General features: G+C 37.9%; 1 protein-coding gene across 4 annotated transcripts in view; it reads left to right on the top strand.

Annotated features, from left to right (window-relative positions):
• CAPN9 (calpain 9) overlaps nucleotides 1-18,459 on the top strand; it is a 43,640-nt gene that overhangs the window by 23,465 nt on the left and 1,716 nt on the right. For all 4 annotated transcript variants that reach the window (XM_039364416.1, XM_039364414.1, XM_039364413.1 and 1 more), the window contains exons 8-20: nucleotides 202-287; nucleotides 1,943-2,020; nucleotides 4,644-4,804; nucleotides 5,776-5,933; nucleotides 7,529-7,737; nucleotides 8,193-8,229; nucleotides 8,447-8,527; nucleotides 10,326-10,383; nucleotides 11,991-12,052; nucleotides 13,187-13,255; nucleotides 14,386-14,464; nucleotides 16,561-16,677; nucleotides 17,788-17,846. In XM_039364416.1, the coding sequence (XP_039220350.1) occupies nucleotides 202-287; nucleotides 1,943-2,020; nucleotides 4,644-4,804; nucleotides 5,776-5,933; nucleotides 7,529-7,737; nucleotides 8,193-8,229; nucleotides 8,447-8,527; nucleotides 10,326-10,383; nucleotides 11,991-12,052; nucleotides 13,187-13,255; nucleotides 14,386-14,464; nucleotides 16,561-16,677; nucleotides 17,788-17,846 (1,254 nt within the window). The remainder of the gene's footprint in view (nucleotides 1-201; nucleotides 288-1,942; nucleotides 2,021-4,643; nucleotides 4,805-5,775; nucleotides 5,934-7,528; nucleotides 7,738-8,192; nucleotides 8,230-8,446; nucleotides 8,528-10,325; nucleotides 10,384-11,990; nucleotides 12,053-13,186; nucleotides 13,256-14,385; nucleotides 14,465-16,560; nucleotides 16,678-17,787; nucleotides 17,847-18,459) is intronic.

Below are 18,459 nucleotides of genomic sequence, written 5' to 3'. Positions count from 1 at the left end.
ACCCCTGGTCTATGCCATTCAGAGGCTGTGGTGACATAAAAAGTACATTTGACTTTCAGTACAGGCAAAAGAATTGACACAATAAGATTATGGTACTGTTTTTAGTAGATCTTATTTAGATTAAGTGCAATCTTTTTGAAATGGAGAGTTGTTCTAATTTACTTTTTTTTTCCCCGCTTGGCTTGCTTCGGTTCTTAATAGGTCAACTACCAAGGGCAGACAGTGAGGCTCATTCGAGTTCGGAATCCATGGGGTCAAGTGGAATGGAATGGTGCCTGGAGTGACAAGTTAGTATTTCCTGTTCTAGGAATTTATAATCATGTTAAAAAAAAATATCCAGAATACCAAATTATTAACAACATAATCATCATACTTTAAAAAAATGTTCAGTATTGCCACTGGTATAAAAATATCCTTAAGTTCAACATTTATGAGAAAGCGTTTAAATATTAAATATCTGAAATTCAGGGAAATGTTTTTTTAAAAAAACTGACAAAAGAATGGGATTTATTTATATCAGAAAAATAAGGAAACAAAGTAGTCCTTGGTTTACAATCATTCGTTTAACAACTGTTTGAAGTTACAACGGCACTGAAAAGAGCAACTTACAACTAGTCCTTGCACTTCTGACCATTACAGCATCCCCACAATCATGTGATCAAAGTTTGGGTGCTTAGCAACCAGCATGTATTTAGGATGATTGCAGCATCTCAGGATCATGTGATTGCCATTTGTGATCTTCCGAGCCAGCATCTGACAAGCAAAATCAATGTGGGAAGCTGGATTCACTTAATAACTACATGATTCACTTAACAACTGCAGTAATTTGCTTAAGAACTATGGGGAAACATCATAAAATTGGGCATGACTGTCAACATCCACCTCGAGAATCCAAATAAAATTCCAGAATAATTCCATTTCCAAAAATCTTACTGTTTATTCAATACCCTGGATGGTTATGTCGAAACAAAACTAACTCTGAGGTTCCCATACCAATTCATAGACTTAAACAATAGTTTTCGCAGCCACACCTTCAACTTCTTATCTAATCCATATCAACAATCCACTTTGTTATGGGACCCATCTGCTTCAAATCCACACCTGTTCTGGTGTCCTTGACAAGGCTTCATGCTCCCATGGTCTGCAGCTGAATCGAAGAAGTTTCATTTCTCCATCTACCTACATGAAAGTAACACCTCCCCCCCTTTCTCTAAAGGTAAGTTGAAATGCAGAGGCATGTAGCTGCCAAAGTTTCATCCCTGACAATGACTTACTTAACAACCACTTTGCTTAGCAACAGAAATTCTAATTCCAATTGTGATACTAAACCACAGATTACCAGTGCATTCCCACTGCCAGCATTTCTAGAGGGAGCTGGTTTGGAAGCCCTCATTCTGGATTGTACATGGATGTTTTTGTTCCTCGTAGCCTTCTGTTCTTGTTTTCGTTATTATAGTCCTGCTCTTTTGTTATCTTGTCTATTATTTTAATAATTTTTAATAAGAAAGAAGAGCATGGCCACTCAAAATCCTACTGTATTGAATTCTCTCAAATTATTAAATCAATAAATCAATAGTGGGAAGGACTGCATTTATGAGCGCATTTTCAATTGCAAGTAAAGATAGCTCCATATGACCCCCCATAAACAAGCACAAAGTCATGGCCTGGGCAATTGCATAGAACAAGCAGGGGACAGAATGGAAAAATCAATGCTTGCCTTCCAGCAGAACATTAGAGTACAAAAGATATCATCCACTCCAAACTACTGAAGGTCTTAAGAGCAACAGAAGTCCTTTCAGGAAAAAAGAAAAAAAAAGGAAACAAAAAATTGTAATCCACATTTTATCCATATTTATAGATCATATGTATATATTTCTGGCTGTTTGCAATTAAGGATGATGATGATGATGATGATGATGATGATTACTCCTTTCTGTTGAAGCTCCTCTGAGTGGGATTCCCTCAGCCCATCAGAGAAACAGCAGCTACATCATACAGCATTAGATGATGGAGAATTCTGGTAAATAAATCTTCTAATTGTACTCCTAAGTATATTAAAGCAAGTACAAATGTCCTTGCATTGACTAATTCTTGTTTTAATTGAAACAAGTCCTTAAAACAATGTGATATGTTTTTGTCATTATGGAACATTAAATGTTCAGTTAATTCAAAATAACCAATACTATATTGCAGAGATATTCCATGAATATTGAGTCCAAAATTAAGTAAATTAAGTAAAACATGGGATATCATTTAATCGGTGCTGAGGAAATCCTTTACAAACGTGGATTAGTAGTTCTAATTTGGTTTTAATGAATGCAAATAAGGGAGGGAGGGAGAGAGGGGGGGAGGGAGGGAGGGAGGGAGAGAGAGAGAGAGGGAGAGAAATTTGCAAAGTGTTGCTACCAAGGATGGCTATCAAAGTTAAAAACATCCAGTACAAGAAACATGACAAAATAATAATAATACAGCAAAAGCTATTATGCCAAAGATTGGATAGACAACTTATACTTACAGCAGACTAATCTAAATTCTGATCTAGCAATTGGTGGAAAAATCAATCCTCAAGGAGGTATGGGGGTCAACTAAACTTCAGGGGGGAGTGCAAGATGTTCCATAGGGCAGGTGCTACCAACAGAGGAGTCACACAATCTGAGTCCCATAAAATGGCTTTGGTCACTGGGAACTGAAACATATCAGCCTTGTTGAATTGTATAGGAGGGGCAGATGTAATCAAAGAAATAACCCGTACTTGTGCCATGAAAAGCTTTGTGACTATAAATTGCACCCAGAAGCTCACTGGTAACCAATGATTAGAGTAGTGGTGTGGCATGGATATAAACACATAGCTAATTGCATTGTCACATTTTGGACCAACTGCAGCCTGACTGCTCTTCATAGGCAGCTCCATGTAGAACACACTGCAATATACCAGATGGAAGGTTACCAAGGCATGGATGACCATGAGTAGGGCCATCCAATCCAGGAATGGACCTAATTGGTGTACAAAATGGATTTGTGCAAAGGCCCTCCTAGCCATAGTTACCTCTTGCTCTTCCACACAGGGATAGGCAACCTTGGCTCTTTTATAATTCGTGGACCTCAACTCCCAGAATTCCTGACCCAGTCCATGAGTCATAAAAGAGCCAAGGTTGCCTACCCCTGAGCTAGGAAAACCCCCATACTGTATACCAGTTCCTTCTGATGCAGTGCAGCTCCATCCAGAAATAATGATCAGAGATCACAGAGATGGGTACACTCAGAACCCATGGCCTTTTGGGGTTGCTAGGGTTGAGTCTAGGCATGTTTGCCCCCACTCAGACTCCCACAGCCTCCAGACACTGCGTAGTGGGAGTGCTAACAGACCTTTGGAACACAAAGGAGGCAGCAAGTCAGTTAAGGGAGAGAGAAAAGCCGTAACAGAAGAGATGTGAAGATGGAAGCATAAGAAAGAGATTCAGAGTAATTCCATTTCAATTATGTTGGATATAAGAGATTATTTTTTCCTGGCAGAGAAAAGGTGCAGTGTCCTATTAGTAATATTTCCAGAAATGCATATGGTTCTTGTTTCTGAGTTTGTCAGCCTCACAGGAGAACAACTTCTGGGTCCCTTAAATTCTAACAGCTTAGGCAGGGGTAGGCAACCTTGGCTCTTTTATGACTCGGTGGACTCAGGAATTCTGGAGTTGAAGTCCAGGAGTCATAAAAGAGCCAAGGTTGCCTACTCCTGGCTTAGAATTATATGTCTCTTCTCCCGGAACAGTGATTTTGTAATGGTATGTGGGAATGACCTTGGATACAGCAACACTCAGATAAGAGGCAGCTTAGCCTGAAGAAGGAATGAGGGTATGGCAAAGAACTCAGATAAGTCCCTCTTGGACTGTAAAGGTGACAGAAAAGAGCTTACTTTCAATTTGAAAGAGTCTGTTAATATAATCTTACAATAAAGTAGTGTGAGAAGGGCCTACTTCTCACACCATCTTGCAAGGCTGACAGATTTGAACCAGCTCCAGCAGAAAGAGGAGACCCACCACATCATGTTCCCACCTTTTTAAGAGCTGGAGAAGCCACCCTCTCACTCAAGAATGAATCCACTACTGCATGCCACCTCCCCGGTGGCCTTGCTTCACTGGGGGGGGAGAGGGGGCGAGGGCAATGGATGTAATGAACACGTGATCCTGCTCACAACCTCTGTTCACTTCCTTGAGTTTTTAGGCTCAAATTCTCACAGATACTCCATCCAGCTCATGCCTTAGTTGCCTTAACTGGACTGCACAGCTAGAGTCCAACTCAGATCAGAGATAGAGGTCTCCATAAGTATCAACAGAAGACGATATCTGCAGCTCAGAAAGTGTGATGTTCTTCGAGTTTGGCTGTTTGCTACAATCAAGCAAACACAGCAAACGAACAAACCCAGAGAGCGCCAACATATCCATAAGTCATTACTGTCATCTAGTGGTAGACATTCAGATATGCACCTGTAATTAAAGGGGCCAATTCAATTATCCAGATTTTGCCCTAAAATACTTAAAATCGCTGTAAAGAGCTGCAGCTAAATCATTTAATAAAAAAGTAGCTTGAATATGATTTTTTACTGGAGTTCAAGTAATCCACAGAATTATTTCTCTTTTTGTCATGCATAGGATGAAGTTTGAAGATTTCCTGTCCCATTTTGACAAAGTTGAGATCTGTAACCTCACACCGGATGCCCTTGAAGACAATGCTGCTCATAAATGGGAGGTGTCCATTCACCAAGGCAGTTGGGTCAGAGGTGCCACTGCTGGGGGGTGCCGAAATTTCATAGGTCTGCACGTTTGTTTTATCCCACTTGCATATTTTCAGAGAAAGGCTGTGGCACTTTTAACAGATTTTTGTTGTGAGCAAAAATTGTTGCAGAATTCTTTGATGCTGTATATGAATGTTTCAAAATTTTACAAAAAAAACAGATAGATATAATAAGCAACTTACAAAAACCAAACTCAAATTCATGTCCAGTTATATGAGTATCCTGCAGTTTCGTTCTAATCTAACTGAAACTGCTTATGTAATCATTTCTAGATTTTCCTTGGTGCAAATTTAAAGAAAATTCATAGCTATGCCAGCAAACATTTCCTTGGTCATAGCAGTTTTAAAATGTATGCTCTGTGACCTATAGCAGAATGGACACAAAGATACAATGGATTCTCTCTGCTTTTATCCCCTCCCCCTATAATGCATTCCCGAAATTTATTCTCATAATCAAGGAATGTATTCACTGAGTCTGGACAGAAACTAAAAATGTGCCTATTGGAAGTTGTAAGGGTTGAATGAAACATGAGCTTCTAAGGTTGAGCATAGTTCATTCACTTAATGGGCCATTTACTGGATCAATTGCAGGATTATTTTTTAAAAATGCAACAGCAAAGAAGCCGAGAACAGCTGGAGGGGGGATGTTTGACACTGCAACTAATCAGAGATGAGGCTGCTATTAGAATGGAATGAAATGTTGAAGAACATCCACTTGCAAGGGCTTAAGACCACTCCTTGATATAAAGAGGCAGCTTTCAATTGAAGCTGGACAATATCAGCACAGGAACAATGGAGCAACACAAAACAGAAGAAAGATGGCAGAAATAACAAAATTGGACAGGAAAAAATAAAAAAAGGGGGCTGGGAGTGGGAAAAAGAGGACATTATCTGTCCTTGTATGATGAGTAGCCTTCAGTGGTGATGGGCCAGTATCTTGCTGTTGCAAAATAAACCACCCACAATCTCCTTTTTGCTGGCTGATTTCAGAAACATTTTGGACCAATCCCCAGTTCATGCTCCAATTGACAGAAAAAGATGAGGATCAAGATGAGTGCACGTTTGTAGCTGCCCTGATGCAGAAGAATCGCCGTAAACTCAGGAAACTCGGAGCTGCACTGCTAACAATAGGATATGTTATCTATGAGGTATTTCTACGGAGAACTCCCTTCTCCAAGTTGGGCCCTTCCAGATGTGCAGAAATTCCAAGCCCTAGAACTTTTCTGAAATGTGCTGGTTGGAGAAAGCTGACCTACAATGTTTAGATACTATTTGAGCCCTCCCGGGCAGGTGATAATGGCCCCAAAGTATAGTATTTCCAGCCAGATCCTGAAGTTGAAACTCAAATATTTTGGCCACCTAATGAGAAGGAAGGACTCACTGGAGAAGGGCCTAATGCTGGGAAAGATTGAGGGCAATAGAAGAAGGGGACGACAGAGAATGAGATGGATGGAGTCACTGAAGCAGTAGGTGTGAACTTAAATGGACTCCAGAAGATGGTAGAGGACAGGAAGACCTGGAGGAACGTTGTCCATGGGGTCGCGATGGGTCGGACACGATTTCGCAATTAACAACAACAACAACAACATTACCTTTGGGACCACTTCAATAAGGTTGAGACAAGCATGCAAGTATAAAATGCAAAGAACTAAGCCACAAATTAAGTGGCTCTTGATTCCAAGCCACTATTTGTGGCTTAGGTTTTGGGATTTGTTTTTTTTTTTCATTTCATACTTGCAAATACTGACTTTGTCTCAACCTTATTGAAGTGGTCCCAAAGGTATTTTCCCCAAAAAACAACTGGACTTTCTGAACTAAAGAAGCTTCTTGGATGAGAAGCAAAATTTCAAGGAAAAAACCAAGGAAATCCAGTTGCCTTTTGGAAAAGCACCTTTGGGACAACCATGAAGTGGATGATTGAGAATCTCCATAAACATTTATTGAATTGAGTTCATAAATAAGATGGGGGTCCCCTCTGGCTAACTCTTTATTTCATCTAGTTGTGACCATAGTTGTAAAACAGTTGTAAAATAAAAGTGCTTGATTCTACCATCTGAGATTGCAATGGCCTTTTAAGGTCAAATTAATTCATGAGCTGAGAGTAAAATGCAAGTGTTTTTGGCTTAAGCTTCAATGAGATGCTGTCTAAAACTCTTTTTGACTGTTTTATTACTTAAAAATATAAAAGTAATAAATATACAGAAACAAAATATTCCCCAAAATAATTAGGCAACCGATATTGGATTTTCATGTACAGCAGCTCCTATATTTAGTGCTATAATGCAGCACATGTAGTCAAAGTATAGAACGATCTATAAAGTGATGACTAAATGGTGGGATGATAAATAGGTATAGGAATTTAGAAGCTGAACTCCAAAGGGCATGAAAATATTCTCCAACCCAACAAAAGAAAAAAGAAGAAAAGAAAAGAGAACCAGATATATTAGTCAAACTAAGAAATAGGAACCCTGATTATGCAGTGGTTATAATGCATACTGGTGGCGCAGTGGTTAGAATGCAGTATTGCAGGCTAACTCTGCCTACAGCCTGGAATTCAATCCTGATGAGGCTCGAGGTTGACTCAATCTTCCATCCTTGCCAGGTCAGTAAAATGAGGTCCCAGACTGTTGGGAGCAATATATTGACGTTGTAAACTGCTCCGAGAGTGCTGTAAACTAAAGCACTATGGAGTGGTGTATAAATCTAAGTGCTATTGCTAAATGACCTGAACATTTAATTTCAGAGTCCCGATAAAGATGAACACTTGACAAAGGATTTTTTTCGCTACCATGCTTCCAAAGCCAGGAGCAAAACCTATATCAACTTAAGGGAAGTTTCTGACAGATTTGCACTACCACCTGGGGACTACATCATTGTTCCAACTACCTATGAGCCACAACAGGAGGCTGATTTCTGTCTAAGAGTTTTTTCTGAAAAGAGAGTAGTTACAAAGTAAGTATATCAAGGCTGTCACTCAACCAGAGTACAAAAGTCCATTTAGCGACTGATCACCATTGAAAAGCTACAGAGGCTCCAAAAATAATTTGGCCACTCCAACTCCTAACTGAAGGTGACTTATGCCAGTGTCCACTAAGTTTTACCTGCTTTTAAGATTTTGCTCCACTGCTCCAGAATGCATGAGGATGAGCGCATAGTTGCATTCTCTGATGTAAAAATATATAGATTTATGAAATAATTGGAGAACAATCTTGTTGTTACCAGGAAATTATCCTGGCATCTCCTGTTAACATTTCTTTTAATGTAGGCCATAATAGTTTCCTAATGTTGAATGTCAGAATAGAAGCTTACAACTGCTTTTCTATTGGAACTAATCCTGGTGATCTGATTTCTCTTATAAAATTCCAGTGGAAAGACAGATTTTTAAAAACTGGATTCATGTTTTATAGGGAGATGGATGGAAATGTCAACATTGATTTGCCAGAGGTATGTCACCAAAATCTAATTCAAATCAATCATATCATTAAATTATTATTCTTTTCAGTTGTACAATACCAGTTAAATTAAAGAATGACAGAATCTATTGTACAGCATATTAATACACGCTTTTTCTAAAAATGGATTTAATCTGAAGTGTGGTAATACAAATAACAAGGATTTTTGTTTGTTTGTTTCTCCATTAATAATTGATGGGCAATTTCAGGTTCCTGAGCCAACACAACCCCAAGAAGAAACAGAAGAAGAAAAGCAATTCCGAGATTTGTTTAAGCAGATCTCAGGACCGGCAAGTCAACTAATAAAAATGATAGATCTTATTAGAATTGTGGATGGTTTACTGGCAGAATGTATGCTTTTCATGTAAAACATCTAGGTTTAATCCTGGGTTAATGAAAAACAAAACAAAACAAAATACCTCTCTTAGCTTATCCACGTGCCCTGTTCACCAGAGCACAGATATACCCCCAGCAACCAGGGTCTCTTCAAAACATGTCCTCCATCTCAACAGTAACCTGCTATAGAGGCAAATTAAAGTTGATTTAAGATTTCTAGCGTAAAAGCAGTGTTTCCTCTGCCATTGCAGCAATCCACCTTTTTTTGCAGACACTCTTAGACAAGTGGAAAAGGAAACCTCAGAGATCAGCTATCCTCTAGTGTCCAGATGACCATAACACTGTCTCCTCTCCATCTGTTGTGATCTATTATTCCATAGTGGTTTGTTTTATAGCTGCTAGGGAGGCTGGACACATTAAATGTCCTATCCCTGAGCAGATTCAATCGGGTCTACTTGAGCCAAAGTACCAATAAAGAATGCTATTTCTGACCCAGACAATTCCACCCCGACAGGAAAATAAAGTGACAGTGACAACATTTGCTTATTAGATAGAGACATGTGCAGGATGGATGCAGCCCAGTGAGATTCTAGAACAGTGGTTCTCAACCTTTTTAATGCCGCGACCCCCAACTGATCGTAGGTTGAGGACTACCCAACCGGTCATAAGTCGAGGACTTTCCCTGCCCGGGAGCGCCGTGCATGCGTGGTGCTGCCCCCTGCGCCGGCCGAGGCATAGCTGGCAAATGGCAGAGATGGCGCAGGCCAACCACCCGCCGGGCCCGACGCACCCCAGCAACCCTCCCTGCGCCCACCAGCCTCCCACCTCCCACCCCTGGCCCTCTTTTACTTACATTTTTAGTAGTTGCTCAGCAGGGAGGGGTGGAAGCTTCCAGACAGCTCGCCTTCGCTGCAGACAACTTGCAGCACCGTTTGCAGAATGGGACTTTTGGCGGGCTCAGCAGGGCAGAGACAGCCTGGACAATTCCTATTGGCTTTTGAAAGCCAATAGAATTAGACTCTATTCAAGAGAGTCTATTCTATTGGCTTTCAAAAGCCAATAGAATAAAAGGGAGTAGCACAGCTAAGGAAAAGGGGAAAAAAATGGCGGACTGCATTGTTTGGCGACCCCCGTGAAATGGTCGTTCGACCCCAAATGGGGTCCCAACCCACAGGTTGAGAACCACTGTTCTAGAATACCTCAACATCTGGAAGAGCATGTTTCTATATTGTAGGTTCAGACAAAAACAAAACAAAACACCTGAGTGCTAATATCCAATTAACGTAAGAGATGCTTGTTTCCGGTATATTATTTAAACTCTAGATGCATTTTATTTCTATTGATAACAGACTAGACTAGACTAGACTAGACTAGACTAGACTAGACTAGACTAGAATAGAATAGAATAGAATAGAATAGAATAGAATAGAATAGAATAGAATAGAATAATAACTTTATTGTCACTTTGAATGTACACCAATTGGCATACATTAAAATGAGATTTCGTTGCATTCAGCTCTCAAAGGGTCACCACCTCCCATACCCACTACATAAACATGACAAAAATAATTAAGTACAATTGTTCCATCATAGAGTTAATCAAAGATAATGAAATTCATTTGCTGTAGTGATTTAGTCCTCTCGCGGTGGTGGTGGTGTTTTTGTTGCTTTAGGCGGTGTTTTATCTTTCAAATGATGAGCAAAAGAATAATTTTAAACTCATGAAGGCTGATTTCCTTTATTAAACTGCAGGACTTGGCTATCAGTGCAGAGGAACTCGAATATACCCTGAATGCTGTGTTGAAAAAAAGTGAGTGTGGACACAACCAAAACCCCTCTATCCTAACTTGCAAATGGTCTCATGTCCTGTATGGTGATGAATTGGGCAATTCTGTGTGTAACAGATTCAATAAATACTTGGATTTACAATCCAACCCCTTGCATTCTTTCTTAGAAATAAGTCTGGCTGAGATCTGTCAGTTCAGTCTTTCATGCCAGGTTAAAGACTGATGTGATATTCAAGGAAAGAGTCACGTGCAGCTCTTCTTGCTAAATATGTTGCCATAGACATATAGTCTAGCACAGGAGTTCCCAACCGGGGGTCCGAGATGATATTCCAGAGGGTACAAAAACTTGGGTTTAGAAGTTTCAAAATTATAGTGTATATCAGGGGTAGGCAACCTTGGCTCTTTTATGACTCGTGGACTTCAACTCCCAGAATTCCTGAGCCACCATGGCTCAGCTTGGAAACTGTCCCTTTCCCCTCAGCATGGCTGGCTCAGGAATTCTGGGAGTTGAAGTCCACGATCATAAAAGAGCCAAGTTTGCCTACCCCTGGTCTAGCCTACCAAGAGTTAGGATTAGTGTTAGGGAGGGACATGATACTTCCAGTATTTAAAAGGCTGTTACTTCAACTCCCAGAATTCCTGAGCCAGCATGGCTCAGCTTGGAAACTCTCCCTTTCCCCTCAGCATGGCTGGCTCAGGAATTCTGGGAGTTGAAGTCCACAAGTCATAAAAGAGCCAAGGTTGCCTACCCCTGGTGTATATGCATAATTGGTGCCGTTATTTTGAACTTTTGTAAGGGGTGCGAGAATATATCAGAAGCGTTCTAAGGGTGCGGGGTATAGAAAAGTTTGGGAACCGCTGGTCTAGTAGATGGAACATTTCATCAGTCTGGGCCCAATCCTCTTGGTTACTTACAGACTGTCAATGTCTCTCCATATAAGGCTTGCCAATTTGTCTGCTTGAATTTTATCTTTCTTTGCCCTTTTTGAAAACAATTCTTTTAAAAAAGAGACTAGCTTAAGGAATCTGGCAGAGTCCCTGTGAGTTCATGATGACACATATAGAGGGCAATCAGCATTAATCCATAATTTTTATGACATATTTGACCATAATGAAAAGAGGCTATGTTTTTGGATCAAATGCTCTGACAGCAGAACCAGAATATCCAACATGGTCTAATGATAATTTATCCATTTTCGCCCCAGCAACACTACATAAAGCATAAATACAAAACAGACGTGTAAATGCTATTAGTGATTAGTATTATCAATGAAGCAATATAATGGCAGGATTGGGACAACAAGAACAAATGTTCCAATCAAATTGGAAATATGCATCCTGATTCAAATAATTAGTAGAACTTAATTCTAACAGGGAGTTGTACAGAGATTAATGTCCAAAAATATTTAAATAAAGCTAATATTGTAATGAATATTTGGTCATTTTCTTTGTTGTGATCCCACTGCATTGGAAGGACAGAAGCAATCATTTTTCAGTTTTACATTATGGCATTTCTCTGGGGAGGAAAAATAAAATATTAACAGATGTGCTGTTGAACTTTGAGATGAAATTGCTGGAGACAAAGAATTTGTTTTTATATGCTATGCTGCTGATTTTTTTCCCCCAACAGACAAGATCAAATTCAAGAAAATAAGCCTCCTGTCATGTAGAAATATCATTTCCTTAATGGATGTATCCTTTGAAATAGAGCATGAAAACATCTTTGAGTGAATGTAATGAAAATGCTACATTTTGAGATTTTGCTATTTCAAACGTAAAAGATATGTCAGATATTGAAGGAAGACAAAATGGCTCCTTAGGACTTTCAGTTTTCACTATTAAAAATATGGGCATGAATCACAGCCAGTCAGAAATCACAGATTGTTTGTGAAATTATGGTCAAGGAAAGTGGAACCAACAGTTTTCATCCAAAGTCTTGTAAGGTATTTTACTCATTTGCATGATTGCACTCTTTATTCTTTCACTTGTCCCAAAGGCAATCTTTTATTTCCCTTCTAAATCTTTGAAAGTTTCCAGATTTTCTGGAATAGATTTGGAAGATGATGCAGAGGAGCAGGAATCAATTCCATCAGTGCTATTTGGTGAATGGACATAGCTAGATATAAGCATCTTTTCTGAACACAGACCTAGCCTCCTCCTCCTCTCTCAGTACAGATTATTAAAGTCAGTAGGTACTATTTTTACAGTAAAGTACAAAGCATTCACAGATACATATTCATCACTGTTTTCTTTCATGGTCAACATATTCAGTATTTAGTATTAAAAAAGGGGAAAGAAGTAGTGAGCCAAAGAAAATAAAGGCAGAACATAAGTGGAAGCAGAGTGTGTTTCAACAGATTCCAAGGTCATTGAGACAAATAACAGATTTAAGAGGGTGGGAGAACAAGAGAAGATGCTAGGCAGATGTTTTGGGTCAAAGTTCAACAAGCTTCCAAACTCTTATATTCCTTGAGCTCCTGAGTTATGGCACTTCCAGTTTCAGCATTTCCTTCTACCCAAGTTGATCTAGTCTAGTCATAGATTATTGCACTCCATTGTGTAGGGTATTTCTTGAATCCTGAGTTGGGAGCAACACCTCAGTTTTAATCCAATGTTTCTCTGTGGTAGAACACTGGCTTTGGAAAAAAAGACTAGAAAGATATTCTACAGATAGAGTAGAACAGCTTAAGGCTCATCTATGGAAACAGCCTATGAATTCAACAGGTTAAATTGTATAAAATAAAACTATTCATGAAATAGGACACTGAGATTATATATGAGATTTAATCTGCCATTTACTGTTTTCCTTAATGGGAACTATATCAGTCCAGTGGGAATGGAAAACTGGAATTTAATGAATTCAAAATTTTCTGGGACAATCTGAAAAAGTGGATTGTAAGTTGATGCACAGACAACTGATGCAAAATCTACTGTTTACTAGGTGTTTGGGAAGGTATTTTAGAGAAGAAATGATTAACTACCATTACATCTATAATTTAGTGAGGATGTTCTAAAAGAAAAAAAAACAATCATTCTACAGTTTTCTGTTATTCATACCACTTGCAGAAACATTAACAGTACTTTTGACTAAATAAAAACTCTATTTTTGAAGTAATAAATGCCAGAAATGTTCCTCTGATGAGGCCAAGTGAAATGTCTCTTGTTGTTGACACATTGTAAAAAGAAACCCTGCTGATTCATGAGCAGAAGGGAGGGGGGACTTTCTTAATGTCTCAATTTATACTGGTGATTTTGATGCTTGTCTCCTCCAATTATCAACAGATGTAATTTGAAATGGCCCATTAGATCCACAGGAACATTAACCCTAAAATCTGAAGGAGCATTTGAATGCTTTCTCACAATTCCCAAAATAAGTTACCATGATAAATCATTATTTTTCTCTTTTAACTCCAGGCATGTTTTTAAGGAAATTGCAATAATTGGGTTCCTGTTACATCCCTGTTGACTGAATATGTGCTGTCTGCTAATTGCCATCTTTTACTCCAGATTCAATCAAAGCAATGGGATTGAGGGTTACATATTGTTAAGGATTAAATATTAAAATTTTTAACCTTTTTAATCGTGGATTAAATATTGTATGCAGTTGGATTATTATACCATATTATTCCAATCTAAATTCGTATTCTTACCTGAACGCATAAGCAGGATAAAAACAAGGTTATAGTCTACTATTAAGTGTAATGCTGAACAGAAATCCACTACTAGATATGTTTATCTAACAGTTTGCATAGTCATATATTCTTATAAAGAGTGGTTCAGACCAACTTGCAAGAACTGGCAAAAACATTACTTCAAAAGAAATTGTAGGCAGAGAGCCATATTAGTCTATTTATTCAAAAATCAGAAAGAATCTGGTGTACATTTTTCAGATTAACAAGTTTTATTAAAACGCTAAGGTTTTGTTTTTGTCCACAACTTCAAAAGAAAATCTCTTTACCTCAATGATTCATTTAATTTATCCCAACCCTTTATTATTTGCTTCAATTGTTCTGTCTTTGATTCAGAGCCTCTACCTTCACTTTGATTCTGATCAGTGTGGCACAATGTCTTCCCACGAACTTCGTCTTGCTTTAAAAGCAGCAGGTACCAATTTTTCTCACTGGCTTTTGCAATAGGTCACAATTTAGGACAATATCTTGTACAAGGAAAAGAGGGTTGTGAGGCCCAGTGTCCCAAGATTGCTCTCCCTAAGGCAGATTTTGCATCAAGCCCTCTTTCTTTACTAAGACACAGCTATACCAATATTTTTTTTCAAGGATAATCACTGTTTGAGACATATAGTAAAAAATAGAGTCCAAATCTGCTATTTTATATGAATGCATGTTGCTATAACTGCAGGAGAAGTAGGTAGAGCTTTAAAAAGTCACTTATATTTTATTTGTCATATACACTACATTTATATTAAAATCAAATCTCCGGATATAGTATTATAGGAGAAGTGTAAGGTCACTGCACCGTTTCATATTGCTTTATGAAAATGAAGGGTTTGGGCAACTGTGTAGTAAAGTTGGTTCTAAAATACAGTTGGTGCTTGCCGTATACAGCATAAGACCCATTCTGGTACTCAAACTGGAAGAATATTTATTTGATTGATTTTTATCCCACCTTTATTACTTTATAAGTTCCTCAAGGTGACAAATATACGTCACATACAGTAGTATGCCTTCCTTCTCCTATTTATCAAGTTGTTAATTCAAAACAAAGGAGAAACTACAACAGGAGTATGCCAATGAATAAATCCTATGATGTGTAAGTGAACCAAATATCTAAGTATCAGAATAGTGCAGTTGGCCGCCTTACATTAATTAAGTCTAAAGTTATTTAATAAAGTTTCTGCATTTTCAAACATAGAAATTTATGTGCACTGATATTAAGTTGGGAGAATGATTTTAGAAGAAAGATATTAACTTTAGCCACTTGCTGAGGCCCCTAAAGGCAATTTAACTGGACTATAATTCCCATAAAAGTTATGGCATAAAAGCAAACATGTTTACTCTTTACTTCTGCCCCTCATCTTTTCTGTCCTGAATCTCCTCTCCTTCAGCTTCATTGGCACACCCCAATGAAGTCACAGATGGAGTTATCCAATGAAGTTGTCCAACTGACAAGTGGATTTCAGTGGAATGAGTAGGCTGCAGGCTGCAGGCTGCAGTCATTCTGTGCATTGTTATGTAGAAGAGATATGAAGGTGGAAGACAAAGTTAATTACTATTATATTATTACACATATACTTATGTTGATGCAATAAAGCATTCCACATTTGCCATTTTAATAATCATTCCTACAGCTTGGAGAACATCTCTCAGAGCTTATTACAGCCAATCAGTGGAAGCTATATCAACTCTAATGGGGTGCAGCCATCTTGAAGGCTATTTCTGCTATGATTATGGCTATAAAACCCAAAAATAGTTTTAGTTTAGTTTTTGACATCTTGCGATGGAAAAATCAATCTGTAGTGGCCTGATTAAGATTGGAGGGACAAGATGGGGACTTTTTCTCATCCCTTTACTGTGTATTTCACAAATACAATTACCCCTGTGAATGAGGCAAAGAAAAATAAAAAGACCACATAGCTGAATGCAGCCACAGCCCCAATTTGAGAAGTCACCCTTGCATCCTATCTATGTGGTGAAGATTAGACGAGAAGGAGTATCTTCAGTTCAGCTATCCCTTTCAGACTTGGGCCTTAAGAAGTCCAGAATAAGGTCAATTATTTTTGACATATTTCTGATCCAGCAATGAACAGGTCATTGACCAGGACGCACAGCAGGGGAGAATGGTGAATGTATAGAAATGCTCCTCTCTTTGTCTCTCTCTTCTCAAAATAATATATTTGTATGTATGTATAATTTTCCCCAAGACCATATTCTGTGCCAGTATTTCTCAACCTTGGTGGGCAGGGAAAACTGGGAGTTGGAGTCCACACAACTGAAAACTGCCAAGGCTGAGAAACATGGCTCCAGGCATTAAGTGAGATAAAAAGATGGCTGACTTGCTGGTCTGTATCATTCACTTATAAGATCAAAAGTATGTTTTAAAGATAACTATTTTTCTCAGGTTGCCAAACTTTGTATGGATTATGACAATAACATTTAAAAAGAATGTTTTCAGATTACTGGGTTGAAGACTAGCCAATTTGAAACAGTTTTTTAAAAACCTCGTATTTACCTTTCTTTAAGGATTTCAGCTCAATAACCATCTGCTGCAGCTGATTGTATTAAGATATGCAGATGATCAGCAACAGATCGAATTTGATGACTTCTTAAACTGCCTAATTCGTTTAGAAAATGCAAGCAGTGAGTATCTCTCCTTAGTACCATTTGTTTCTTTACTGATGGCATTTTTAGTAGCAGTAGTAGATGCACCATGAACAATCATTCTAATTATTTTAACTTCACTCATAATTTGGTTTTTGAATGAAATCTTTTTTTAAAAAAACAATCTTTTTATTTAAATATTTTTTTAGTGAAATAACTAACAAGAACTTTACATTGAAAGAAAGAGGAAGACGGAAAAGACAAAAGTAGAGAAATCAAAGAGAAGAAAAAACAGGATTATAAAGAAATTTCTCCCAATTTTCTTTTACAGAAGTTATAAGTATAAATATAAGTTGACCTCTTACTTTGGTTACAGCATCATTTACATTTTCTCTTATATTTTATTTTTATTCTTATCTTTTAAACCCATTTATCATGACTTCATTTTTTTTTCTGTTTCTCATAAAAAAATCAGTCAAAGTTTGAATCAGTTAAACCTAACAATGATATAATCTTGTACATGTCTTCTCAGAAATAAGCCCTCCTGCATTCTTTGGGACTTAATTAAAAATGTAAGTAAGTTACTTATAAAAAAAATAAGGACCTCAATTCTGTAAGTCTAGAATGAATATATTTAAGTAAATATCTACAAGATTATACCGTTGATGGTCTACATAAATGAAAATACAAATTAGAAACCATGTACTCATTGTGCATGTCATGTGACTATATCCCTATGAGATCATTTCATGAAAGGCAAGTTCTATAGAACCTTTTATAGAATGTTTGCAATTAGTAATAGAAACCTGATGGTGAGATGACCTGTCATTCATAAGTTCACAAGAGTTCCAGTAGTAAATGTTTGAAAATTCTGACACTAATCAAGGTAACTGAAAGTCATATTAGGTTGTTTCAAAAATGTCCAAATGTCACCTTCATTTTTGTCACTCAATAATAAAGAACATTTATCCTGGCATAAAGAAATGTCTGAAATAATCTTTAATTTTGCAGACATCATCAAAGTTTCCCACTGGGACTTCTGGAATTTTATCTATAAATATTAACATTTGCTTTAAGTCCGACATTTTATTGAAAAAGAGGTTTTGAATATTTCAGCGGCTGAAAATAACACTTAAATTCTTCTTGCAGGAGTATTCCAGGCATTATGTGTGGAAAACAGAGATTTCATTAACCTCCAAATAAATGAGGTAACGAAAGCAAAACATTGCCAGTAGAGATAGTTTGAGAATAGGATTTTTCAGTTTTCTTTTGTCTCTTCTATTTTCCTCAATTCCCTTTTTACTGGAATATTATACTGGGACATAAGGGAGCTAATTGAAAAGATGACTTCCTGAATCTCTTTCAGATGGTTCCTTAAGATTGTTCTTCATGTCTTGATATGTTATCATGCATTCATTCGGTTCCTGAGGTCTCTTAAAAGCGGGGTCACATAAAATGCAAGATAGCCTCTGAAGCTGAGCTATAATCTGCCTCCACAATGCAGCCATGAAGTGGTATTGTCTACATAACTATATTGTGGACAGTTTAAGTACAGTGATTAGTGGAATTTCCAACTTATTTTTCCCTTCTCACTCTGCCTCAATTGCAAGCCCACCAGTCACTCTCAGTACATGGGAAACATTGAAGAAGAAGGGACAAGTGCTCTATTGCCTAGTTGCTTGTTTCTTTAATATATGGGATTAAATCAGGAGTTAAATTGCCTGCTTCACTCCCCCAACTTCCACTGACATACCCCAAAGGCCTTTATTCCCACCTGTTTTATGCAGTCTTCTGAAAACTGGATATGCATTTTAACCTGTG

This window comes from Crotalus tigris, unplaced genomic scaffold (assembly GCF_016545835.1).
Source record: "Crotalus tigris isolate CLP2741 ecotype Arizona unplaced genomic scaffold, ASM1654583v1 scf7180000019759.570773, whole genome shotgun sequence".
Lineage (NCBI taxonomy): Eukaryota > Metazoa > Chordata > Lepidosauria > Squamata > Viperidae > Crotalus > Crotalus tigris.
The sequence above is the reverse complement of the archived record's forward strand: the minus strand, read 5'-3'. Positions and strand labels throughout refer to the sequence as shown.